The sequence below is a fragment of the Oncorhynchus clarkii genome, chromosome 17 (assembly GCF_045791955.1).
Source record: "Oncorhynchus clarkii lewisi isolate Uvic-CL-2024 chromosome 17, UVic_Ocla_1.0, whole genome shotgun sequence".
NCBI lineage: Eukaryota > Metazoa > Chordata > Actinopteri > Salmoniformes > Salmonidae > Oncorhynchus > Oncorhynchus clarkii.
Window position 1 is genome coordinate 35,187,100 of NC_092163.1, and position 27,349 is coordinate 35,214,448.

General features: G+C 40.6%; 1 protein-coding gene across 1 annotated transcript; it reads left to right on the forward strand.

Moving 5' to 3' along the window:
• Positions 1-1,832: 1,832 nt before the first annotated feature.
• Positions 1,833-26,417, forward strand: LOC139370738 (bridging integrator 2-like). Its single transcript, XM_071110405.1, has 12 exons — positions 1,833-2,057; positions 4,185-4,265; positions 9,382-9,436; positions 11,370-11,464; positions 17,690-17,785; positions 17,964-18,071; positions 18,168-18,253; positions 19,949-20,024; positions 20,236-20,318; positions 20,565-21,225; positions 21,417-21,509; positions 24,968-26,417. Exons 1-12 carry the CDS (start codon positions 1,965-1,967, stop codon positions 25,037-25,039), a joined length of 1,599 nt encoding a protein of 532 aa, XP_070966506.1. The 5' UTR covers positions 1,833-1,964; the 3' UTR covers positions 25,040-26,417.
• Positions 26,418-27,349: the final 932 nt, after the last annotated feature.

Sequence of the window (27,349 nt, forward strand, 5' to 3'; positions counted from 1 at the left end):
AGCTTCTACCCCCAAGCCATAAGACTGCTGAACAATTAATCAAATGGCCACCGGACTATTACATTGCCCCCCCCCCCCCCCCCCCATTTGTTTGTACACTGCTGCTACTCGCTGTTTATTATCTATGCAGTGTGGCACTGGTAACCCTTGTATATAGCCTCATTATTGTTATGTGATTGTGTTACTTTTTATAATTTTTGGTAAATATTTTCTTAACTCTTCTTGAACTGCACTGTTGGTTAAGGGCTTGTAAGTAAACATTTCACGGTAAGGTCTACACTTGTTGTATTCGGCGCATGTGACAAATAAAGTTTGATTTGATTGGCAAAAGATACCAAAGATGGTGGATACCTGAAGATGGGTCACTTAGGCGGTTTACCATTAAAAACAATTGTCAGTTCCAGTATACTTAATAACTGAATATATCTCCCATAGACACCAATGCAATAGCAGTTGGGTCTGGTCTTAGATCATTGACTTTCATAGACCAGAAAAAAAAAACAATACAGAAAGAAACATTGAATGGCTATCCATCTATCTATCCACATCATTTGATGCTACCTGCCGCTTTTTACAGCAAAATGTAACAAAAAATTAAGGTATCATATTTCTCAGGTGAGTATTCACAGAGGAAGAGGCAAATGGCGAAGGTTGATTCTACCCTAAGTCTGACCATGCAGATGTTAAGCAGAACAAGTAAGGAGGTTTTGTATGGGGGGCAATGAGTGTCGAATTTGTTCAAGATAAAAGTGAATTCCAATAGTATTTTGATAGGTGAGGAATATTTTATTAAATTTAAGTTTTATAATGGTAGGTTGTTACGAGTATATTGATGTTTTCTACAAAAGATAAATTGGCCAGATTCGTCTGCCAGGGTTTTCCAAACTTGGTCCTGGGGACCCCAAGGGGTGTGTCACGATCGGCGTAAGGAGCGGACCAAAATGCAGCGTGGTATGTGTTCATGATGATTTTTTAATTAAAGAAAGCACTGAACACTGAATACAAAACAATAAACAAATCACAACCGTGCCGCTATAATGAGCCCTATGCTGACAAGCAACTAACATAGACAATCCCCCACAACCCAAAATGACAAAACAGGCTACCTAAATATGGCTCCCAATCAGAGACAACAACTAACACCTGCCTCTGATTGAGAACCATATCAGGCCAAACACAGAAACAGACAAACTAGACCAAACAAAACATAGAAACATACAAAGCAAGCTATGGTCAGGGTGTGACAGGGTGCACGTTTTGTTTTTTGCCCTAGCACTACACAGCTGATCCAAATAATCAACTAATCATCGAGCTTTGATTATTTGAATCAGCTGTGTAGTGCTCGGACAAAAATATAAACGTGCACCCCTTGGGGTCCCAGCACAGAGTTTTGGAAAGACTGGGCTAGAATATTCCCTCCCACCTGCCTTACGCCGATGCAGATACGTATTTACATGGTTATAGCGGACAACCATCTTGTCAATATAATAAATAATATTTTGTATTCATCCTGCAATCTACCTTGACGATGGTATGATTAACATGATGAGTTAAGTGTAGGCTTTATCCTGTGGAAGCGATTTCTTGAATATTGTACAAAATAAAATACTAATTTAAACACTCATTACAAAGACCGCCCCCCCGGCCGCAGGGTAATTTACTGACTCGTTTACAAGTTTCAACAAGAGGGTGGAACATGTGTTTCATGATGTCTATCGACTGATTTTGAGGAAAGCTAGTGTCCGTTTAACTGCAAGACAAGCTTTTTTAACACGGCCGACACAAATGTTACATGGGTATAGCAAAGTCGTGTGTGTGTGTGTGTGTGGGAGAGAGAGAGTCCTGTCTGACATTTGTACCGACTCTTCTGCTCTCCACCCCTAAGTACTTCAACAAAGATATAAGCACCAGAGCAGTGATTTCACAAGAGGAAGCAGTAGCAGACCAGAGTGAGAGAAGAAACTATGGCAGAGAACAAGATGGGGCAAAACATTGGGGCTGGGGCTGGAATTCTTGCCAAACGAGTACAAAAGTCATTGAATCGTGCTCAGGAAAAGGTAAGCAACAAGTTAGTGAACCGTGATATCTCTATGTTATCCTGAAATCAAGATTGCCACAATTCATTAGGCTACCCTACAACTACGAGCTTAGTCATTCGGGCTACTTGGAACTTAATGACGCTTAACTGTTGTTGGCCAGGGCCCGGTTTCCCAAAAAGCATCTTCAGGCTAAGTTCATTGTTAGAACCATAAGATTAACTTAGTTTTAAGATGCTTTGGGAAACCAGGCCCTGTTTATGTATTTTGGTCAGTGTGGAGGAACCTACTCTGAAAAGAGTTTACCAAGCTACCAATTAGTTCACACCAAAAGCAGTTAAGTTACACTAAAGCTACCACTACAAAAAATATAGTTTACTTAACTAAAGTTACTGTGAAAAAGTAGTTCACTACATCCAAACTACTTTGTGAAAAATGATCATATATAGATCAGAACTGTCAGACTATAAATTGCAAGAACAGATCAATTTGGGGTCATATGTTAACAGAATGTGTGATTTATCCTATTAAACACAATAATTATGTTTCAAGTGAGAATTAGGCAGGTTTGATGCCGAAAAATAAAGGAAATTATTGCCAACTTCACACTCATATTTTCTTTTCTTTTTGCAAAAAAAGTTGTGTGTAGTTCCAGTAGGAAAAAAGTAATTAACTACTGAAAACACTACCTAGATTTGAATTTAGTTGAATTCCCACCAAGCTACTGCAAAATGTAGTTAAATTATTAGTTGAACTACATGATATTGGTAACAGTAGGCCTACGTTGTCCACTACAGTAATACAATTTCTTCAGACAGTCTCTCTATTGAAGCTGACTGTTGGTGTGTTCTTTACCACCGACACTGACAGACCCAAACAATTGATGACTTGTGTAAGGGCTTTAGACAGGTTTGAAGAATCATAATCTACTGAATGTAGTTGATGTTGATATCTCAATGACCCCCAGGTTAATTCCTCAAAAGACAAAAAAAACAACAGTTTAAATAATATTCTATTGACGTTTTATTGTGAACTAGCCTATATCAAGTTAGTTGTCTATCCCAACAGAAAACATCCACATTAATGTTGTGCTCATCTGTTAATGCCATTTTGTTGATGTTGCTTGTGCAGCTGCATGTGGACACAAAATCTTTCACTTCCTGCCTCTGCATACACTTCCTCTCTCTCACTGCTCTTACTCGGTGGCTTTGTGGTTCACTTGGCCTTGGTGCTGGCATACTGCTCTGCTAGTTTCACTTTGCTGCTGAAACCAACAACAAAAAAGGACAGGGAGCATGGTTTGAAATGTCTGTCAGATGAAATCGGTTCAATTGTGCCCATGTTCCATCCTATCATTTGGGGTCAACAACATATGTCCTTTTTGGAAAGGGGAATAATATAAATTTTGTTGGCCTGGGTTTGGAAAATAGTGAATGTTACACCAGTAAGTTACGATAGTTGTTTAGAATCATTATGGAATACAGTGTAGGGCCTAGATACTGTAAGTATCATGAAGGACATGAACCACCCGAACCACGGCCTGTTCACCCCGCTATCATTCAGAAGGCGAGGTCAGTACAGGTGCATCAAAGCTGGGACCGAGAGACTGAAAAACAGCTTCTATCTCAAGGCCATCAAACTGTTAAATAGCCATCACTAGCCGGCTACCACCCAGTTACTCAACTCTGCACCTTTAAGGCTGCTGCCCTTTATACATAGACTTGGAATGACTGGCCACTTTAATAATGGGACACTAGTCACTTTAATAATGTTTACATCCTGCTTTACTCATCTCATGTATATACTGTATTCTACTGTATTTTAGTCAATGCCACTCCGATATTTCTCGTCCTAATATTTATATATTTCTTAATTCCATTATTTTAATTTTAGATTTGTGTATTGTTGTGAAATGTTAGATACTACAGCACTGTTGTAGCTAGGAACACAAGCATTTTGCTACCCCCGCAATATCATCCTCTAAATATGTGTATGTGACCAATACATTTGAATTGAAGGGTGATTGTCAGTACCTCACGCAGGTCAACCTGAACAACGGTACAATACCTACAGTATTATAGAGTCATGCCCATTAATGTTGATTGAATGAAAGCTGTGGATATATCAACCATTTTTGTCCTGTCATAGGTCATGCAGAAGCTGGGGAAGAACATGGAGACTAAAGATGAACAGTTTGAGCAGTACTCCCAGAACCTTCTCAAACAACAGGTACCGATGAAGAAAAGCTCAATGTCATGCTGTTTCTGTCTCCCATGGTGAACTGCAACACTGATGCAATAGGTGTTTGTATCGATAAGCCCACTTTTTTGTAACATGCTGTACTAGGCCTATATGAGTCATACTGACTGTTACTGTTGCTTGCTCAAGCCTCTCCATCCCCTAAAGGCCTTCCCACACTGTGCGTCGGATGCAGTCTTTATTACATGTCACACTGTGCGATGTATTCAAATTCAAATCTTGATTATGAACCTGGCCAGATTGTACGATTTGTTTCAGTTATTTCGTCACATTCTGCGATTGTCATGCATTGCAATGATACTTCAGCGAAGTAGGCTACATCAACTGCGTCAACTGGGCGTATCAAGCATGGCATCGAAAGAACGACAACACACCAGAAAGGTGTCATTGTCGGCAGTGTTCCTCCGATTGGTCAGTCACCCCAATCCCTGGTGACTCATATGAGCTCGTAACACTAGCCAAACCGATAAAAGCTCAACATTTCTGACACTTTCAGAACTTTGTCGGAGCTTACAACACACAGAGTGGTACATAATCATCAGATCTATATATACCCTGTCATACTGAACGAGAGAAGACGTCAGACAATCGTTTATGACCAAAGAACTTGCCCACAACGTGGACATTTTGTCTGGGACAGCAAAGCCGTGGCATAAGATGGAAAAATCGTAAATTTTTTGTTTACATTATTATTTTTTCGATGTCATTTCATTGACTGATATGCTGTCAAAATGGCCAACTGACTAGCCATTGGTTGGTCGCTCATTTGAAAAAGCACTGGAAAACCAGAGGTTGTTTTGTCTGCTAAATCAGTGGTTCCCAAACTGTGGGGCGCGAGGGTCCAGCATTAAATTTAGTCTTGAAAGTTGTAATAGTAGAATGCACAAGACACATCACTCCCTCTTGTCATGTTAGTTATTGCATACCTTAAGAGCTATTTATAATTTGTCAGAAATGTCCAGATCAACTAGCTTTAAAACTGCAACATTTTCTTTGCACCCCATGACAAAATGTGTAGAATTGTAGGAAATTAGCTTCAAACCTGTAAAATTCTCTCCACTAGGGCCTCCAATGTGTTGCAGCAGTCTATGGCACTGTACACATTGCTGGAGGCGTCACTATAACCCCGGGTTTGATCCCAGGCTGTGCGACAGCCGGCCATGACCAGGAGACCCATGAGGCGGCTCACAATTGGCACAGCATTGTCCGGGTTAGGGGTGGGTTTGGCTGGTCGGGATTTCCTTGTCCCATCGCGCTCTAGCGACTCCTTGTGGAGTGCCGGACGCCTGCAAGCTGACTCCGGTTGCCAGTTGTATGGTGTTTCCACCAACATATTGGTGCGGCTGGCTTCCAGGTTAAGCGAGCAGTGTGTCAAGAAGCAGTGCGGCTTGGGAGGGTCGTGTTTCGGAGGTCGCATGGCTCTCGACCTTCGCCTCTCCTGAGTCCATACTGGAGTTGCAGCGATGGGACAAGACTGTAACTACCAATTGGATATTACGAAATTGGTGGAGAAAAAGGGGTAAAAGTACCCCAAAGAAATCTCTCCACCAACAAGAGGATTGTGAACAGTTTGTCATGAACAGTGCTTGTTCCCATAAATATAGACGTGGCACGTGCGCTGGGGGGGTGGGATGTTCCCCTATGCTGGAAGGGGGGGGCCCCCAGAGTTAAAATGTTTGGGAACCCCTGTGCTAAATTACTGTTTTTGTGTTCACATAGAAATGTCCTCAGATTGATTCAGCTTGTACAGTGCATTTGGAAAGCATTCAGACCCCATCACTTTTTCCACATTGTTACGTTATAGCCTTATTCTAAAATGTATTGCATTGTTTTCCTCATCAATCTACACACAATACCCCATAATGACAAAGCAACAACTGTTTTTTTAGGAATAAAATAAATAACAGCGATCACATTTTACAGAAGTATTCAGACCCTTTACTCAGTACTTGTTATATGTATGTTATAGCACCTTTGGCAGCGATTACAACCTTGAGTCTTCTGAGGTATGACGCGCACCTGTACTTGGGGAGTTTCTCCCATTCTTCTCTGCAGATCCTCTCAAGCTCTGTCAGGTTGAATGGGGAGCATCGCTGCACAGCGATTTTCAGGTCTCTCCAGAGATGTTCAAGTCCAGATTCTGGCTGGGCCACTCAAGGACGTTCAGAGACTCCTGCGTCGTCTTGGCTGTGTGCTTAGGGTCGTTGTCCTGTTGGAAGGTGAACCTTCACCTCAGTGTGAGGTCCTGAGTGCTCTGGAGCAGGTTTTCATCAAGGAGCTCTCTTTACTTTGCTCCATTTATATATACTTTCATAGAACAGTCCCTGACGCTGAAAAACATCCTCACAACATGATGCTGCCACCACCATGTTTCACCTTAGGGATGGTGCCAGGTTTCCTACAGAAGTGACACTTGGTATTCAGGCCAAAGAGTTCAATCTTGGTTTCATCAGACCAGAGTCTTGTTTCTCATGGTCTGAGAGTCCTTTACGTGCCTTTTGGCAAACTCCAAGCGGGCTGTCGTATCTTTTACTGGGGAGTGGCTTCTGTCTCGCCACTCAACAATAACGTCATGATTGGTGGAGTGCTACAGAGATGGTTGTCCTTCTGGAAGGTTCTCCCATGTCCACAGAGGAACTCTGGAGCTCTGTCAGAGTGACCACCGGATTCTTGGTCACCACGCTCACCAAGGCCCTTCTCCCTGACTGCTTAGGCTGCCAGCTTTAGGAAGAGTCTTGGTGGTTCCAAACTTCTTCCATTTAATAATGATGGAGGCCACTGTGTTCTTGGGGACGTTCAATGCTGCAGAAGTGTTTCGGTACCCTTCCACAGATCTGTGCTTCTACCACAATCCTGTCTTGGAGCTCTACAGACAATTCCTTTGACCTCATGGCTTGGTTTTCGATCTGACATGCACTGTCAACTACGGGACATTATCAAATCATGTCCAATCAATTGAATTTACCACAGGTGGACTCCAATCAAGTTGTAGAAACATTTCAAGGATTATCAATGGGAAAAGGATGCATCTGAGCTCAATTTGGAGTCTCATAGCAAAGGATCTGAACTCTTGTGTAAATAAGGTATTTTGTTTTTTTTTATGCATTAATAAAAACCTGTTTTCACTTTGTCATTTTGGGGTATTGTGTGTAGATTGATGAGAAAAATGAATAATTTTATCAATTTTAGAATAAGGCTGTAACGTAAAACAAAATGTGGAAAAATCTAGGGGTTTAAATACTTTCTGAATGCACTGTATGTTGCAAGGGAGCTATCTCTGACATTCGGTTAACTGTTTATCTGCCCTCAGATCTGTGTGCATTTTTAAATATCTGTATTTTGGGTCATTTCACCAAATCAACACATATTAAGAAAATGTTGTCTTAAAGGGGCTTTTGAGTGGCTTTAACGGTCTAAGGCACTGCATCTGTGCTAGAGGAGCCACTACAGACCTGGTTTGATTCTAGGCCGTGATTGGAGTCCCATAGGGCGGTGCACAGTTGGCCCAGCATCGTCCGTGTTAGGGCTTTGCCGGGGTAGGCTGTCATGGTAAATAATATTTTTTTCTTAACTAACTTAAAGGTTAAATATATATACAATTTATAATATTTTTTTTTTAAAGAGCGACTGACGCTAAAAAAATACTTCTTGTTTGGAAAATGGTTGATGTGCCATTGATATAAGTCAAACATTTATTATAGTGTCAAAATTGACTACAAAGTGTGAATGGGTTAATTTTGGTCATAAAGTAGTCTTGCCTAAAAATTTGATTTGGGAGAAGATAGGAATAAAATGAAGGGTACCATAACAGTTTTCTGTGGGTTGGTCTTATTTTAATCCTGCCCACAGCTGTCAGCACCCAAGTAACCTGATCATAATGCCCATGGTCAATTTGGTTTGACATTTGATATCCCTATTGGGCTTAGGGATCATCAGGAAATTACACAATGTACACGGGACAATATTTTATAGGTCAATATCTCCAAATGTTAATGACTTAGAAATCTTAAACCAACTATAAATTGTAAAAGTTCATATATAAATATTGACAGCATTGAATGAGACATGAAAATATTGTCCCATTTACATTGTAATTTATTGACGGTCCCTGACTATCCCCAGAGATTGGCAAATTTGTTTTGACTTTGGATAGCCTCTCTTCCCACCTACGAGCGAGCACACACGAGACACCCACATCAAACCTTACCCCAAAACCAACTCAAGTTTGAATTCAGTCATGGCTGCTAGCATTTAATTAACCAAACAATGGCCACCCAACCTGGTTTCAGAGCATTTCGTATTATTCTGTACGTAAATCTGCGACACTCCATTTTGTATATGTTATTCCATTTAGTATATGTTAGGTATGGTTACATAAGACAGATGGTTACTTAAGGCTAAAATGGTGGGGAAGGGGGTGGATGGATGGGTGTATATCCATCTCATCATGGTCAATGTGAGCTAATTAGCAACTTTTTAACTACTTAGCATGTTAGCTAACCCTTCCCCTAACCTTTAACCTGACCATAACCCTTTAACCTAACTCCTAAACTTAACCCTAACCCCAAGCCTACCTAACATTAGCGAACTAGCTAATGTTAGCCACCTAGACAGAATTCATACCATATCATACATTTTGCAAGTTGGTAACATAATACGAATTGTAAAAAATGGAGTGTCTTGGATTTCCGTGGAGAATAATATGAAATGCTCTGAGACCAGGTTGGGCCACCATGCCTTGCGTAAAACAATATACTCCTTATTCAAAATTGTATTTTTTTGTTGTTAGTTTCTCTGGCTCCTTGAAGCATCAAAATATAAATAAAAAGGTCATCCTTGTTCGAAAAGGACAGTGTCACTTTTAAAACACATACGGTACATTCTTTACTGTTATTGTTTGTGGTATGATTGTACATCTTGAATTGTGAAGATCCTGGTGTCTTTGTCTTTCAGTGTTTTTGGAGATGTATCCTCTGTAAAGGTGACGTCAACTACTGGAATGGGTCTTTGATTGATGGATGCTCTCACTGTAAGAAATGTACTATAACAACTCCCTCATTGAATCTTCTGTCTTTTCAACCAACAGAATGATGGGGGAAGACTATTCAAAGAAGTCCAAGCGTACTTCCGTGCAGTGAAAGGTAGGAGCTATTTCATCTCACTCCATAGCAGAGGTTTCTCATGGGCACAGGAGCACCTACGGTTCTGATTAGTCTAATCAAATCAATTACATAACTGGTGGCTTAATTTAAGTTGTTAAACAACAAAACTGGCAAAACAGGCAGGGTTGGCTTAGAATGTTGACAAATGTTATCCAATTTTTATTGAAAACATAAATACATTTGCACAATGAGCACTTGTCTCTCAAATACATTGTTACAGTTGTTGGTTAGCTAGCTAGCAAATTTTTTTGCCATATTACCATTGAAATGAAATCAGTCAAAACACCTTAAAATGACACATGGTATCAAGAACAAGATGAAACTAGCTGAAACGAGCCACTTGTGATTCCCCACAAGGTAGTTTCTTGTCATTGTTGCTAGCTATCTGGCGATCCAGAATTACAACTCACAGACCTCTGCCCCATTAAGGCTTCCGTATTGTTTTCATGATGTTGTCTGCTAACCCATCTGTAGATTCAATACTTATCTTTAGTGTTGTCGTGTGCATTTAGGCAGTTCAGGCTGCCATATTCATATTCAGGTCCAAACCAAATATCTATATTCTTTGTGTAGTCATGGCCACAAGATCAGAAATCTTTACCCTATTATTTTTTTTCCCTTTTGGCTTTGACGTAGTTGTAGGCCTATATTATGTACAGTAATGTGTTAAATTTGACACATTGGTCCAAGTCTCTTTTTGTAAATTGACCATACTTTCAAATCCTCTCTGGTGGCATGAGGGAGAAAGTAAAGAGGGAAGTGAATTCCATCTATTATTAGATGTTTTGTTGTTGTTGCAATGCTGCCTATACTGTCAATTTAGAAAGGCAAAGAACTGAGGGCCATTAAAAAAGGCAGACTCGGCAAATGAATGTATTATTGATTTGAGAGAGAAATGATTGTGTTAGTATTGTTTCTTTTTAGTGCAACGGTTTGCCACTTCAAATGAAGCCCATGTTGTTTTGACCTTGCTTAGGTGTAGCCGAATCAGAATTGTGCCTAAAATCCAAAACGTTATCTTAATGTTCTTTCCATTACGATTTCTGTCATGCCAGGTTGTATTTATTAGGTCTACACTTGACACTTACCTGTGATTTCTGCTATCAGAATACGAAGATCGCATTGAAAAGACGGGTCTGATTGTGGAGGTGGTCAGGGAGGATTGTGTGCGGATTTCTCCTGTCTTGATGTAATCAAGCTACCGAAAGTGTATACAGTGGGCGATGTCATCAGCACCCCTCCCACAAGTCTCCAAAAAAAGTTGTATTTTGGGACCGAGGCAACTTTTCGTTATAACGTCGGAGGAAATAGATTCCAAGTCTGTGAGGAAAGTGTTTGCTGGACTCAAATGCTAGCCAGCTAACTAATATTTAGAACATAATGTTTGTCTGGCTAGAGTTATGCTAATGCGTTTGCAATCACTTTAGTATTGCTTGCTGGCTAGCTAGCTACAGAAGTTAGCTGCCTAGTTAGCTACTGCCAATTGTGTTATCATATTTTACCTATTCCACCGTTGGTAGACTGCATACTGGAATTTGAATATAGCGCGGGAAAAGGGAATCCGGAAACACTGGACACGTTAGACACATTAAAATGTAGACTCATGACGCCTTCGGAACTATGATCAGAATACTAAAGCTGCATAAACTGTGAAGTCTAGACACAGCCTTATTAGTGTACACCGTAGCAAAATGTTTTGCTGCAGAAAATAAGAGTTTATTTTTAGACAACTTCATGTAGTCCCACCTTGTTTGGTAGTGAATACTACCCTTGACAGTGTCTAGGCACTACATCCCCAGACACTGTCCCCTAGACTAGTTAACAAGTGATCTGATAGGCAAGTGGTGTTATCTACACACAAACTTTTTTTTATGGCAAATGCAGTCAATTTTCCTTCTGTCCTTCTCTACAGTGATGCATGAGACATCCAAGCGACTGTCCCAGACGTTAAGAGACGTCTACGAACCTGACTGGCAGGGAGGAGAGGACCTGTCTGTCATCATGGAGGTGGGCCACAGCTGGGTATTTTGTTGTGATCTATAGTAGGGATGGGTGCGGTTATTCGAATATCCAAACAGATGTTAGTATTAGATCACTTGGGAGAGTATTCATTTGAGAGAAAAAATATAGGTATATTTTTAACAATGAAAAGGCTTTGTCAAAATGTTTATAAAACTGACATTGCTACATAACCTACAAGAATAGACCATTATATATATATTTTTTATAATACCTGTAGCATTCACACGTGTAGCTTGTTACTCTCGGTCAATCAAATTGCCGTTACAGTCACAGGCTTCATGTGTAGCAAGTGAAGTGGGCATATTTAGAATCAATGCAAAATGGAATTAAAATGACAGAATTAAGTTGGCTAAATGAGAAAACGTGTAGCAGTCTTTATATGTACCACAGAAGAACCAAGAAATAAAGAGTGACACCTCAGCTGTCTTTTTGGGCTTTTATGTAGATCTGCAATGGTATTATGAAAAGACAGGACAGGAATACTTCAGTCTTCAATGCACCATCTGACAGGTTGTTCTATAGAGGAGGGTCGTGAGCTGACTATCATTAATGTGATGACTGCTATTTATCGAATAAATACCTACTATGTTTAATTATTACTCAATTAAATTAATCATATAACAATTAACTCAGTAACTCTGTAAACAACTCCTAATATCTCCCAACTTAAACTCTAAAGATGATCTAAATATTTCTTACATCAATAAGTCAATTATGAATTACTTCCTCATATCAGTCTCACTCTGAATGTTGTTGACTTCGTAAATCTGCACGAACCCTAACCTAAGTGATGAATCAGCGATACACATATTGACTTAATTATGTATTTACTAATTAACTAAATAATCACACAGAAATACATAAACACACACACACGGTATAGGTTATGGTTACTAACACAATGCAATGAAAACAGTCCCTAGTGGACTAACCTGATATGATGGCTTGTTACACAATGGAAAGAGGATGGGGAAAGATAAAGCGCGGGAGAGACAAAGATGGTGAACTTATCGTACATACATTTGGAAACTACTTTCACTCTAAATATGAATATTTAGCACCCTAATAACCACTCATTCGGATTAGAAATGCAACATATATTTACTCGTAGATGTCTTTCTCTGTCATCTCTCTGTTGAAATCACTCGGTCCATCAATGGGGAGTAGTTGGATTTAAGTCTCTAGTTGTCCACCAGAGGTCACAATGTCCTTCTTTTGTTCTGGAGTGTTCTGAGAATGGATCCTTCAGGTTTACCACACAGTGGTGAGAGGGTTCTGTCTTCCCGTCTTTGGTCAATTTTCCTGGACTACTTTACATGCAGAGCTGCAGACTGTGCATGTTTTGGTCTAGTCTTCACCTTCTTCACTCGTCGAGAGTTTGAGGGCCTTACCATTTTCTGGTCTTGTAGTTTTAACCATTTCAACGTGTGGACCACATTCTCCCATTCTCTGGACTGTATGGAAATTCTCAGCGAGTCCTTTTAAGCACTCTGGCCTTGGAGGGTGTTCCGTCCTGTTGACACAATGTCTGTGCTCACGTGGGCGTGGTTATGACTGGGCTCAGGTTTATATGAAAAGCCATCATCTCATTTAAAGGCTTAAATCACATTTCTATCTTTTCAAAAATAGTTAATCATATAATCTAAATCTGATATGCACATTGTGAAAGCTCTTAAAGTTACGATGTTTCCTTTATAACGTCTTTCTGATCATGTTAATGACATCACAAAATATACATGAATTTTCCATATTCCATCTATCATCATTCCCAACATTCTTTGGTAGAAATATTGTTTCATTATCCACTTTTGGATGTTGGAGTTTTGGCGGCAAAGTCTCTGTGTAACAAAGGATTTTCAGTCTTCCATTTCTGCAGAGTGGGGGAGAGTTTCTGCAAGGTATTTATGTCATAAAACAGGCCAAACTCCCCCCTCTCCTGTGGGAGGGTCTGGCTATCCTCAAATCTTTGCCGAGCTGACGGCTCCATTTGATCCTCACAAAGGAGAGACAGTCATGACTGGAGCATGACGAAAAGTGTCTCACATCTCTTAATACATTGCTAGGTGCTTTCAGTGTTGACAGTATTAAAATACAGCTCATGTACAAAAACACTGTAATACAGACAAGCTACAAAGTGAAATTATTTATTTAACTTTGTGGACTTCTACACAGGAGTAATCTGTGAAACATACCTTTCTCTCTGTGTTTTCTCAGACTGAGGAGAACGGGAGCTACGGGTAGTACCAGGGTGTTAGAAGGTTCCGTAAGCACCCAGGTTTAATGAAATAAAAACCGAAGATGTTAATATCATCCAGCTACTGTAGCTGCCAACTTAACATCATCAGGCAGTACCAGTAGCACAACAAATGAAAATATAAACCAAAATTAAAGTTCCTGGCGGTCATAGCGATCTGATTCACTCATCTGTCTGAACTTGGAACATTCCTGTTAGCGGGCTTGGGCCACTGACCCTTAACCTGGATGTTCTGTTCTAATAATTTGAAGTTTGATGGAATAACCATTTTAACTCTCCTACAGAAGTAGGCTACAATGATCAATCAACAGGTCTGCTGTTGTTTCATATGAATGTAGTTGTTGTAGACATGTACGGGGCCTTAATTAGCCTTGCTACTTTAGCTAGCTAGCTGGCTAACTTACCTCGCTACTGTAGCTAGCTAAATTCTTTAGCTACGATTTGATGCGGTCAAGATGGGCTCTACCAGATGGTATGATAGATAACCTATGACATCAACAAGTTTGTCTAACTAGAGTGAGTCGGTTTGTCTACTTTCTACCTCTCCCTAACGACCACACACACTGGCACCTCCTCGTCCTCTCTCGCCTCTCCCCCACCCGAAACAAGCACCTGCTCTCTTGAGTAGCGCAAGCAAGTCTCCATTGAAGTTTCCCCCGCAAAATGTTTTCTTTAAAACACATGTATTTCTACTATCCGGATATCCTAAAAAATATCATGATATATTTGAATAGTGAAATCATTTCAAATGTCCAACTCTAGACTATAGTGAGAATCCTGATTTAACAATGATTCTATTGACAGAAACATTTGTTTGAGATTTAAAATAACAGTGGAGCCTACAAGAATACCAATGTGTTGACCAGAATTTCATTTTGAAAGACGAGTGCTTTTTAATTTGTTTTATTTATTTATTCATACCAAAGAAAAGAAGTGAAAGAAAAAAACAGTACAGATAAACAAACTGGTAAAAACGGTGTGCAGGTGTTGTAAGCCCACATTTTGTTACGTTACAGCCTTATTCTAAAATGTATTAAATAGTTTTCCCTCATCAATCTACACACAAAACCCCAAAACTGTTTTTTAGAAAGAAAAAAAAACTGAATTTCACATGTACGCATTCAGACCCTTTGCGCAGTACTTTGTTGAAGCACCTTTGGAAGCGATTACAGCCTTGAGTCTTCTTGGGTATAAGGCTAAAAGCTTGGCACACCTGTATTTGGGGAGTTTCTCCCATTCTTCTCTGCAGATCCTCTCAAGCTCTGTAAGGTTGGATGGGGTGCGTCACTGCAGAGCTATTTTCAGGTCTCTACAGAGATCGATCAGACATGATTTCAAGTCTGGGCTCTGGCTAGGCCACTCAAGGACATTCAGATAATTGTCCTGAAGTCACTTCTGCATTGTCTTGGCTGTGTGCTTAGGGTCGTTGTTCTGTTGGAAGGTGAGGTCCTGAGCACTCTGGAGCAGGTTTTCATCAAGGATCTCTCTGTACTTTGCTCCATTAATCTTTCCCTCAATCCTGACTAGTCTCCCAGTCCCTGCCGCTGAAAAACATCCCCACAGCATGATGCTACCACCACCATGCTTCACCGTAAAATGGTGACAGATTTCCTCCAGAACTGATGCTTGGCATTCAGGCCAAAGAGTTAAATCTTGGTTTCATGGTCTGAAAGTCCTTTAGGATCCTTTAGACTGTCATGTGCCTTTTACTGAGGAGTGGCTTCCATCTGGCCACTCTACATAAAGGCCTGATTGGTAGAGTGCTGCAGAGAAGGTTGTCCTTTTGGAAGGTTCTCCCATCTCCACAGAGGAACTCTAGAGCTCTGTCAGAGTGACAATCGGGTTCTTGGTCACCTCCCTGACCAAGGCCCTTCTCCCCCGATTGCTCAGGTGGGTTGAGCGGCCAGCTCTAAGAAGAGTTTTGGTGGTTCCAAACTTCTTCCATTTAAGAACGATGGAGGCCACTGTGTTCTTGGGAACCTTCAATGCTGAAGACATTTTTTGGTACCCTTCCCCAGATCTGTGCCTCATCACAATCCTGTCCTGGAGCTCAATGGACAATTCCTTCTACCTCATGGCTTGGTTTTTGCTCTGACATGCACTGTCACCTGTGGGACCTTATTTAGATGTGTGTGCCTTTCCAAATCCAATCTATTGAATTTACCAAAGGTGGACTCCAATCAAGTTGTAGAAACGTCTCAAGGAGGATCAATGAAAACAGGATGCACCTGAGCTCAATTTCGAAACTCATAGCAAAAGGTCGGAATACTTATGTTAAATACGTTTTCAATTTTTTTTTATATGTAAATGTACAAATATTTCTAAAAACCTGTTTTCGATTTGTCATTATCGGTTATTGTGTGTAGATTGATGAAGAACATGTTTTCTTTAATCCATTTTGGAATAAGGTTGTAAAGTAACAAAATGTAGAAAAAGTGAAGGGGTCTGAATATTTTCCGAATGCGCTGTATATGAAAACCACACCACAAATATAAGTTAAACAAAGCAAATTCATTATAATTGTACATGATATACTCAGTAAACAAGAAAAAACATGTTTGAGTCTACACGGAAGGGATTATTGACTAGTTTGGGTCATCAAGCTGACCCCCTGTCTTCGTTTGAAGATATTGAGGGATGATGAGGTTTTGGCAATGTGAAGATAAGAATTCCAGAGTATGATACCTCTGTATCTGATAGAGAATTAAGTATGTGATGTGTGGCAGTGGGGAGGGTGAAGGTAATCTCAGTGTCTTGTGTTATAGAATCCATTGAAGGGTTTAGGTAAACTGGGAGGTATGAGTATTTGTAGTGCATAACTGACATACATTAATGTTCTAAATAGACAAGATATTTAGTTTCTTAAACAAAGGTGCAGATGGAGCCAGGTAATTAGAGGATGTGGCTAGACTTGCAAATGTGTTTTGTATTATTAATAATTTGTGTAGGTAGGAAGCATATGTACTGGCCCAGACAATATTACAGTAAATGAGATATGGGTAAATTAAGCTATAGTGTAGAGTTAGGAAGCAAGCCTGATGAACCAAACCACTAATTTTTCTGATGATACCAACCGATTTCTTCACTTTGCTGCGGACAAATTGAATGTGATCTTTACAGGATAACTTTTCATCAATTAGAACTCAAAAGGAATCTAGTGGATGTGACTTGTTCCATTTCATTTCCCCTAATTGATATTCTGGTTCCTTTTTTTTTACAGTATTTCTTATTCTTACTAGTGAATACAATAAAGTTGGATTTTTTTTACATTTAAAGATAATTTGTTTGTCTGGAACCATTCAGGAAATATTGCCATACCTGAGTTGGCTTCATTAATCAGTGAATCAAAATTGGAATCATCAGCAAAGAGAATGGGAAGTATGGTAGAAGACACAGCAGCAAGTTCATGAATGTACTGTAGATTAGGAATAACAAAGGTCCGATTATCGAACCCTGTGGCACACCACAGGATATCTTGGCCCTGGTAGATGCACTGCCATTTGCATGAACAAATTGTGCTTCTTCATAATAAACGTAGCTATATAACTAATTATATGTATTATTGTGAAAAAAAATTTAATAATACAATTTAGAAAGTAATATTTCATTATCCACCATGTCAAACGCTTTGGATAAATCTGAAAAGATGCAAAGAGCATATTGTTGTTAAGGGCTGTAAAGATTTTATCCACAAGTTGCAAAAGAGCAATATCTGTGTTGTAGTTTTTACGAAAACCATATTGGTGCTCATATAGAATAGTGTTGATTTAAATGTTTTAAAATGGTCTTATACTGTACATTCTCTTAGTGTTGGGCAGTATATTATGAATATATTATGAAAAAATGTTTCAGGAGAGGCAGAAGCAGTTCTTTCTGTGAATATTTTGGAAATGCGAAAGCAGGCTGAAGGTTAAAAACAACAACAACAAAAAAACATTTTCTTCCCATTATAACAGAGTGAGGACTTGCTGTGGAATGATTACGAAGAGAAACTAACAGACCAAATAGTCCGCACCATGGAGAATTACACTGGCCAGTTTCATGAAGTCAAGGTAGCTTCTGATGTACTTATATCAACTGTTTTTGGTGCAATATATCTGGTTCACATCAAAACTTTTGTCTCCCCATGTGTTTACATTGCTGCTTTGTCTTACAATCAAGAGACTTATAGTGTCACTTGACTCATGGGGATTATGGTTTAGAAATATCACTTCTCCCCGTGCCTCTTAGGAACGATTGGCCAAACGCGGTCGGAAGCTAGTAGACTACGATTCCTCACGTCACCACTTGGAGGCGCTGCAGAATGCCAAGAAGAAAGACGATGCCAAAATCACAAAGGTGTGTTGAAAATTAAATGGACATTTTATATTTTTTTTGTCAACATATTTGGATAAAGGTACTGAAGGCATTTGAATGCCATTTCTCTCTAACCAGGCAGAGGAGGAGTTCAACATAGCCCAGAGTGTGTTTGAGGAAATCAACAAAGAGATGAGGGAGGAGCTTCCTGTTCTCTATCAAAGGTAAAGTTAATGGACCACAGCACATCAGGGTCATGTTCATTATGCATGATTTTTTTTTTTTTTACTGAAATGGGTCAACTACTGTACTTATGAAATACAGAATGTTCATTTTCTGTTACAAAATGTGTTTTTACTGTAAACTAGTAGTGTTTCCAAAAGACTGGGCCTGAGAATGGTTGCGTATGCAGGGGCCTATTTAATGGGATGGAGTGTTCAGAATGTGTAGAGCAGACATGGTAGAATTTAACTAACATGTATACTGAACAAAAATATCAACACAACATGTAAAGTCTTGGTCCCATGTTACATGAGCTGAAATAAAATATCCCAGAAATGTTCCATATGTACAAAAAGCTTATTTCTCTCAAATTATGCACACATTTGTTTACATCCCTGTTAGTGAGCATTTGTCCTTTGCCAAGATATTCCATCCACCTGACAGGTGTGGCATATCAAGAAGCTGATTATACAGCATGATTATTACACAGGTGTGCTGGGGATAATAAATGGACACTCTAAAATGTTCTGTTTTGTCACACAACACAATCTCACAATGTCTCAAGTTAAGGGAGGGTGGAATTGGCATGCGGACTGCAGGAATGTCCACCAGAGCTGTTACCAGAGAATTGAATGTCAATTTCTCTACCATAAGCCGCCTCCAACATAATTTTAGAGAATTTGTCAGTACGTCTAACCGGCCTCACAACTGCAGACCACGTGTAACCACGCATGCCCAAGACCTCCACATTCGGTTTCTTCACCTCCGTGATCATCTGAGAATTGCACCCGGACAGCTGATGAAACTTTGGGTTTGCCAAACCGAAAAATTCCTGCACAAACTATCAGAAACAGTCTCAGGGAAGCTCATCTTGACCTGATTGCAGTTCGGTTTCGAAATTGACTTCAGTGGGCAAATGTTCACCTTCGATGGCCACTTTCACGCTGGAGAAGTGTGCTCTTTACGGATTAATCCCGGTTTCAACTGTACCGGACAGCGGCTTGCTGACGAGCGGTTTGCTGATGTCAATGTTGTGAACAGAGTTTCCCATGGTGGCGGTGGGGTTATGGTATGGGCAGGCATAAGCTACGGACAACGAACACAATTGCATTTTATCTATGGCAATTTGAATGCACAGAGATACCGTTACGAGATCCTGAGGCTCATTGTCGTGCCATTCATCCGCCGCCATCACCTGTTTCAGCATGATAATGTACAGCCCCATGTCACATGGATCTGTACACAATTCCTGGATGCTGAAAATGTCCATCTTCTTCATTGGCCTGCATACTCCCCAGACATGACACCCATTGAGCAGTTTGAGATGCTATGGATCAACGTGTACAGCAGCTTGTTCCAGTTGCCACCAATATCCAGCAACTTCGCACAGCCATTGAAGAGGAGCGGGACAACATTCCACAGGCCACAATCAACTCTATTCAAAAGAAATGCGTCACATTCCCAGTCATTTGAAATCCATAGATTAGGGCCTAATACAATCATTTTAAATGGACTGATTTCCTTATGAACTGTAACGTAGTAAAATCTTTGAAATTGTTGCATGTTGAGTTCATATTTCTACTCAGTGTAGAATGAAGAATCCTTTGTGTCTAGTATATTTCTATCCGCAAACAGCCAGAACTTATTTGCACCAAGTGGCTCCAGTGTAACAGACTATTTCCCCTTTTTGTCTAAAGCCGGATTGGCTGTTACGTGACCGTCTTTCAAAACATTTCCAACCTGAGGGATGTCTTCTATAAGGAAATGAGCGTGGTGAGGTTGTTTTTTTCCTACACTCTAAATATGGATTTTATTCTCCCAAAAGGAATAAAGCTATTAAAGTATTTTTTGACACGTCTGTATCACTGATATAAATAATAGATGTTACTCTGTGTGATGTCATATGGCATCTCACTGTTCAGATTAAGAAATGTACTGCAGGTCAACTGAAATTGACTAATAGAATAACCACGGTTGATTGCAGCTGAACCATGAGCTTTACAGTGTGATGAAGAAGCTGGAGACTCAGCATTCAGGAAAAGCGTTCATCATCAAGGGCCTCAACAGGTCAGTTGTTTTAGATGACCATGAGAATGCATCACATTGGTTTAACCTCTCATAGTCCATATGTGATATACTGTATATATTGCTAATCAAGTAAAAGTCAACATTCATTTTATTTTCAATTGAGAAAACAAATATTTACTCTTGACTTTCTCTCAATAAGTCTGAAATTTGGGAAATTATCTGAGAATATCAGACCCAACGTTCTGCCACCAGCCAGATCGACTCACCCTCTATCTCCTCTCTTAGCACCAAGTCCAAGAAGAAGAAATCCCTGCTCATCTCAGCACCCATCCCCTGTAACACTGCCTTCCCCTCGGACTACACATCCCTCCATGCATCCGCAGCCCCCGAAAACAGCAAAGAGACTGTCCTGTCCAGCCACGAGACCCACACCCAGAGCATCTCTGAGGAGCACGTTTCCCTTGCAGGAGAGGCAGATGAGGGCACTCACAGCGTCCTCACGTCAGAAACGTCCGACTTCTCAGACGAGCTTAGCTCCAACGGCGCTGCTACGCCCAACAGACGGTCGGCGTGTGACAGCGACAACGGGGTCGGAAGCGACATCGCATCAGAGGGTCTGAGTGATGTCCCAGAGGGTGGGGCTTCAGAGGAGCAGGGCCCTAGCCAATCCGTCGGAAAAGGGCAAGTTCAAAGGTCAGAGGTGACTGGGTGTGAAGTCACAATCAGTCAGGAGGCTCTTCCAATGTCCACAGAGAGCGACGGACCACATGACACTGAGCAGGATAGTGCGCCTGTTTCTCCAGAGAATGGTAAAGCCAAGCTCCCACCTCGTCCTGCTCCACGCTGCTCCTTCCCCCCCTCTGAGAGGCACTCCTTCCCTCCTGCGGAGGCCAGCCAGGTGGAGACGAAGGTGGAGGAGGGAGAAGGGGCTTCCCAGGCCCTGCAGGTAGGTGATACAAAGAGGACTGGAAATTACTCAAACTCCCAGAATCCACCTGGTTTCCTTATCAAGGTGATTCTCTATTGTAGTAGTGGTACTCTCTTTATAATATATTATAGTTTTAATTCAACGTTACTATTAGCATTTCTGCTGAGTGTCTAACAAAGTTGTTTATGTGGCGCTGTGATTGATATCAGGGAGTGGCGCTGGAGGGTCACGCTTCAGAAGACGGGACGCTGCAGTTTGATGTGGAAGACGTGATTCTCATGTTCGCCGACACAGAGGAGAAGGTATGTTTGTGTGTATATTTGTATGTATGTCAGCCTCTTTCTCTTTCTCCCTCTGTGCCACACACAGACTGTCACACACACTGCCCCCCCCCCCCCCCCCCCCCCCCTCAAAATGGACAAAATATATTTTTTTAAATCTCACCGATCTACACACAATACCCCATAATGACAAAATGTAAACATGTTTTTAGACATGAGTCAATACGGTGTCAATACTTTGTAGAAGCATCTTTGGCGGCGATTACAGCTATGAGTCATCTGGGGTATGTCTTCGTTGCACATCTGGATTTGGGGATTTTCTTCCTTGCAGATTTTCTCAAACTCTGTTAAGTTAGATGGGGAGTGGCGGTGAACAGCAATCTTCAAGTTTTTCCACAGATTTTCAATGGGATTCAAGTCTGGGCTTTGGCTGGGCCACTCAAGGACTTTCACATTCTTGTTCTGAAGCCATTCCTGCGTTGCTTTGGTTGTATGCTTGGGGTCATTGTCCTGTTGGAACGTATGTCTGTCATTTGCACTCTGAAGCAGATTCTCATCAACCTGTATTTGGCTCCATTCATCGTTCCCAGTATCCAGACTCCCAGTCCCTGTCGCAAAATAGCATCCCCATAGCATGATGCTGCCACCACCATGCTTCACGTTAGGGATGGTGTTAGATGGGTGATTAGCTTTGCCTGGTTTTCTCCAGACATAGTGCTTCACTCAAGCCAAAGAGTAACATTTTTGTCTCATCAGACCACAGAATCTTTCGCTTTATGACCTGTCTTTCCTGTGCCTTTTTGCAAACTTGCATGCTATCATGCCTTTTTCTCAGTGGCTTCTGTCTGGCCACTCTCTCATAAAAAGTGTTCGATGGGGTTGAGGTCAGGGCTCTGTGCAGGAGAGTCAAGTTCTAACACACCAATCTCGGCATTTTCATGCTCAAATGGGAAAGAGCGTTCCACAAACTGTTGCCACAAAGTTGGAAGCACAGAATAATCTAGAATATAATTGTATGCTGTAGCATTAAGATTTCCCTTCACTGGAACTAAGGGGCCTAGCCTGAACCATGAAAAACAGCCCAAGACCATTATTCCTTCTCCACCAAACTTTACAGTTGGCACTATGCATTCGAGTAGGTAGCGTTCTCCTGGAATCCGCCAAACTCAGATTCGTCCATCGGACTGCCAGATGAAGAAGTGTGATTCATCACTCCAGAGAACGCGTTTCCACTGCTCCAGAGTCCAATGGCGGCGAGCTTTACACCACTCCAGGCGACACTTGGCATTGCGAATGGTGATCTTAGGCTTGTGTGCGGCTGCTCGGCCATGGAAACCCACTTCATGAAGCTCCCGATGAACAGTTCTTGTGGATACGTTGCTTCCAGTGGAACTCGGTAGTGAGTGTTGCAGTCAATTTTTACACACTACAGCACTCGGTGGTCCCGTTCTATGAGCTTGTGTAGCCTACCACTTCACGGCAGAGTAGACGTTTCCACTTCACAATAACAACACTTATAGTTGACCGGGGCAGAAATTTGACGAAATGACTTGTATGAAATGTGGCATCCTATGACGGTGCCATGCTGAAAGTCACTGAGCTCTTCAGTAAGGCCATTCTACTGCCGATGTTTGTCTATGGAGATTGCATGGCGGTGTACTCGATTTTGTACAACTGTCAGCAACGGGGCGGCAGCGTAGCCTAGTGGTTAGAGCATTGGACTAGTAACCGAAAGGTTGCAAGTTTGAATCCCCGAGCTGACAAGGTACAAATCTGTCGTTCTGCCCCTGAACAAGACTGTTAGCCCGCTGTTCCTAGGCCGTCATTAAAAATAATAAGAATTTGTTCTTAACTGACTCGCCTAGTTAAGTAAATGTTAAATAGTAAAGCTAAATGCACTAATTTAAAGGGGTGTCCATATACCTTTGTATATATTTCGGAGATCTACGGACAGTTCCTTGGACTTCATGGTATAATTTCTGCTCTGACATGCATTGTCAACTGTGGGGCCTTATATAGACTACTGTTGTCGCGATACCAGTATTGCGATACTACGATACCAGATGTAGCAAAAAAAGAAAACACAAAGCAGACTTAACTCTAGGGTCCTTTAACACCTACTTTTGTGAGATAGTGTGCTATAGCTTGCAAAGGAAACAAATAAGACTAGGTGACAATATCGGCTTTTTTCCGATTAGGACTGTTTTTCTTAAGAAATTGAGTCTGCTTCATGTTTTGCTTCCTGACTTCCTTGTATCGCAATACTGGTACCGTGACAACCCTAATATAGACAGGTGTGTTTCTTTCTAAATCATATCCAACCAATTGTATTTAGTATTTATTAGAATCCACCATAAGCCACTACAAAAGCATCAGCTACTCTTCCTGGAGTCCAGATGAAACATGACATAATACATTGTACAGAACATTATTAGTCAAGGACTGAAATAAATAAATGTAATAAGTCACCCAGCCTACATATCAGTACATACACACAATATCTAGGTCAGTTGGTGACCGGTGGGACTCCAATGAAGTTGTAGTGACATCTCAAAGATGATCAAAGGAAATTGGATGCACCTGAGCTCAATTTGGAGTGTCATAGCAAAGGGGTATGAATATGTCAATGAGAATGTATTAAATACATTTTGAAATCAGGCTTTAATAACAATATGGAATAAGTCAAAGGGTATGAATACTTTCTGAAGGCACTGTATAGTGTAGCACTTGTAGTCTAGCACAGTAAAAGCAGCTCCACAGATGAAGTAACGCAAAGTAATAATATTATTTGTATTTACAGATGTAATACAAGTTTGTTATTAAGACACATGAAAGTTCACATGTTCCAGAAGGCATTTCTGCCCAAAAACGCATTTTGCGTTCAAATGCCTCTCCTGTGAAGTGCGATATATGCCTCGCTTCCTGAAACAGGTCACATATTATTAGTAAAAAGGCAATACTTTACAATATTGCTTTGTGTGGAAAGTAACGCTTTACTTTTGTTAAATGTAACGACTAATATTACTTTTTCAAGTAACCAAGCGCAACACTGCTCCTTGGTGTAGCGTAAGTTCCAAATAGGAATGCTAAGTAAGTAATACTGAAGGTCACAGTCTTAACTTAGCACTGTGCATCAGACTGCCCTAGTTTCAGTGACACCGAAGTTGATAACAGTTTGCCCATATGCATGTCACTTCAAATGTGCTTGTCAATGTGCACCAAATACATGTAAATTACGAGAGTTTCTCTAGAGTTCCCTTTTTACCAGGATAGCAGAACCGGGCCTGTTTTCACAAAGCGTCTGAGTAGAATTGCTGAACTAGGATAATTATTGCCTTTAAGATCATAATGAATGATAGGTGGGACCTGATCCTAGATCAGCACACCTATTTGAGACACTTTATGAATATGGGCCCTGATCTCTACTAAAATGTGAATAACATGGTTGTGTGTTTTTTGTTAACCCTTACCCACTACAGCAGGAAAGCATAGCGAAGGGGGTGAGGGAGAAGGCCTGTATCCAGCAGGGAGATCTATCAGATTCAGAATGAGCCAATGGTGGCCTTTCGTTTCCTGCTGTCATGACACAGCTGCACACAAAATGGCAATGGACCAAGATGGTGTGGAGGACATCTTAAAAAAGGAGAGAGAAAAAAAGGAACACAAGCCCCATGTGATTATTACTCACATGCTTCCATGTCGCAACTTGTTGGTAGATACTGATGAGTTTCACACCTACCGAGAGATTTTTGCAGAATGTTCTGAATTGTTAACACATGATTGTCTAATCTACAGTATTTTGCCCTTGTTTGTATTGTTATTGTTTAAGTCTAGAAACTGAAATGCATAGAACCCCTTTTTGTATTGATGCCGATGAAAGATGTATAGTTTAATAAAGTTAAGTGTGAGAGCAGTGGAGGTGTTGTTCAAAGAGCAGTAAGAAAGAAAAGCTATATTTCAGCATACTTACCATTCTGTCTAAAATGGGTTTCATGTGTTGTTTTTAGGGCAGTTTACTTTTCCATATGCCCCTAAGTCAACGTTTCCCAAACTTGGTCGTCGGGACCCCAAAAAGTTTGGGTTTTTGAATAAGCTGTGTAGTGCTAGGGCAAAAACAAAAACGTGAACTCCTTGGAGTCCCGGGGACAGAGTTTGGGAAACCCTGCCCTAAGTAGTCAAGCACCTGTGTATCACACTTTACAACACATGGTGGCGGTAGTGGTCTAACACTTAAACTACAGAGACAAGCCTTTTCCACTTGAGATGCTTTTCCATGTTTTTTGCAGTGATTTTGAAGCTATATTAGCATCAACTTTATACATCCCAATGCCCTACAGTGGTTGCTCATTTAAAAATTGCGTCATACTCCAGCACAGCTTGCGGGCTGCTGCAGCATTCTGTGGCACTTTATCTAATTGTCAGCCATTTTTTCTGTTAATGCAAGCTAGTGCTAGTTTGACCACCAGAGGGCATCTTTGAGAAGTGTTTGATAGTCTTCCATATTGGAATTACCAGAGAATTTAAAACATTTTTTGTAATAACATAGAATATGGGATTGATTTTTTTAAAAATTGGCTTAATTTGATTAATATTATGGTGTTTTTATTCTGAGCAAAACGAAACCCTCAGGGTTTCCATTAGGATGGAATGGAAAATATGGCGCTGTACATGACGGTCGGAAGTAGGCTACAGCATAGGAAGATTGAAGGATTCTAAATGGTTTGCCTTCATTAGACAACTTTGTTACAATATTTCTGTAAATCAGTGATATTTTTTCCCATAATAATTCGTTATGGATCCATAACTAAATCAACACATGCATTTTGAAAGAGTATTTATCATTAGTTTATTAAAGAAAGCATAAATATGCTGAAGAAATACAGTACTGTATATGCTTTTACATTTGGATAATAAAGTATTTAGAAGATATAAGCCACCTGCATTTGTTTATTAGGCTAATGTGCAGTCTGACAATGAAACATAGTCTACAATACATACTGTAGTAAACATAGGAAAGTGCCTAATTACCTACATAAGGGAGAGTAGGCCATGCCTGTACTACAGAATTCGGGCACGGAGGGAGACCTGGGTTCAATTCCCTGGCGGGGAGGAAGGAGTAGGCTGCCCTTGTAAATAAGAATTTGTTCTTTACTGATTCCATATGTTATTTCATAGTCTACAATGTAGAACATTTAAAAAATAACAAAAAATCCTGGAATGTATACTGAGGGAGAAAAGTTAGTAGTAGTAGTAGTTTCGGCAGGTGTTTATTTTGCCTTCGCAGAAGGCAGGAATTCTGGTCGCAGGCAATGGTCATACACAGGTAGGCAAACAGGCAGGTGAATCAAAACTAGGACTGAAGACTATAACTGGGTCTCACAAACGAGCTAGGAAAAGGCTTAGTAGAGTCAAAACAACACAGTAACTAACACAAGTAACTAACACAGGTGAAAACAATTAACAAAAATGAAAGACAGGGCTATGTTCAAGAACACAGAAACAGGGCTACATTCAAGAACACAATGAAACAGAACACAAGGTTGACTAAGAAAGTAAATACAGAACCTTACAGAATGAGTAGGTGTGTCCAAACTTTTGACTGGTACTTGCTTAATTCATTTGATTAATATTATGGTGTTTCTATTCCAAGAAAAACAAAAAACCCTCTGGGTTTCTGTTAGGATGGAATGGAAAATATGGCGCTGTACAGCGTGACGGTCGGCAGTACAGTACTGCGCTATTTAGCTAAAGAATCCCTGTGTCGTGCGGGCATGGCACATGGGAGACCGGGGTTCAATTTCCCGACGGGGAGGAAGGAGTAGGCTGTCCTTGTAGATAAGAATTTGTTCTTAACTGACTTG

Excerpts from the sequence above, each read along its gene's own strand:
- LOC139370738 (XM_071110405.1), top strand. The coding sequence starts at position 1,965 with ATGGCAGAGAACAAGATGGGGCAAAACATTGGGGCTGGGGCTGGAATT. Across the intron at positions 20,319-20,564 it reads ATCATCAAGGGCCTCAACAG|CACCAAGTCCAAGAAGAAGA; the intron begins GTCAGTTGTTTT and ends CTCCTCTCTTAG. Across the intron at positions 21,226-21,416 it reads GGGCTTCCCAGGCCCTGCAG|GGAGTGGCGCTGGAGGGTCA; the intron begins GTAGGTGATACA and ends GATTGATATCAG.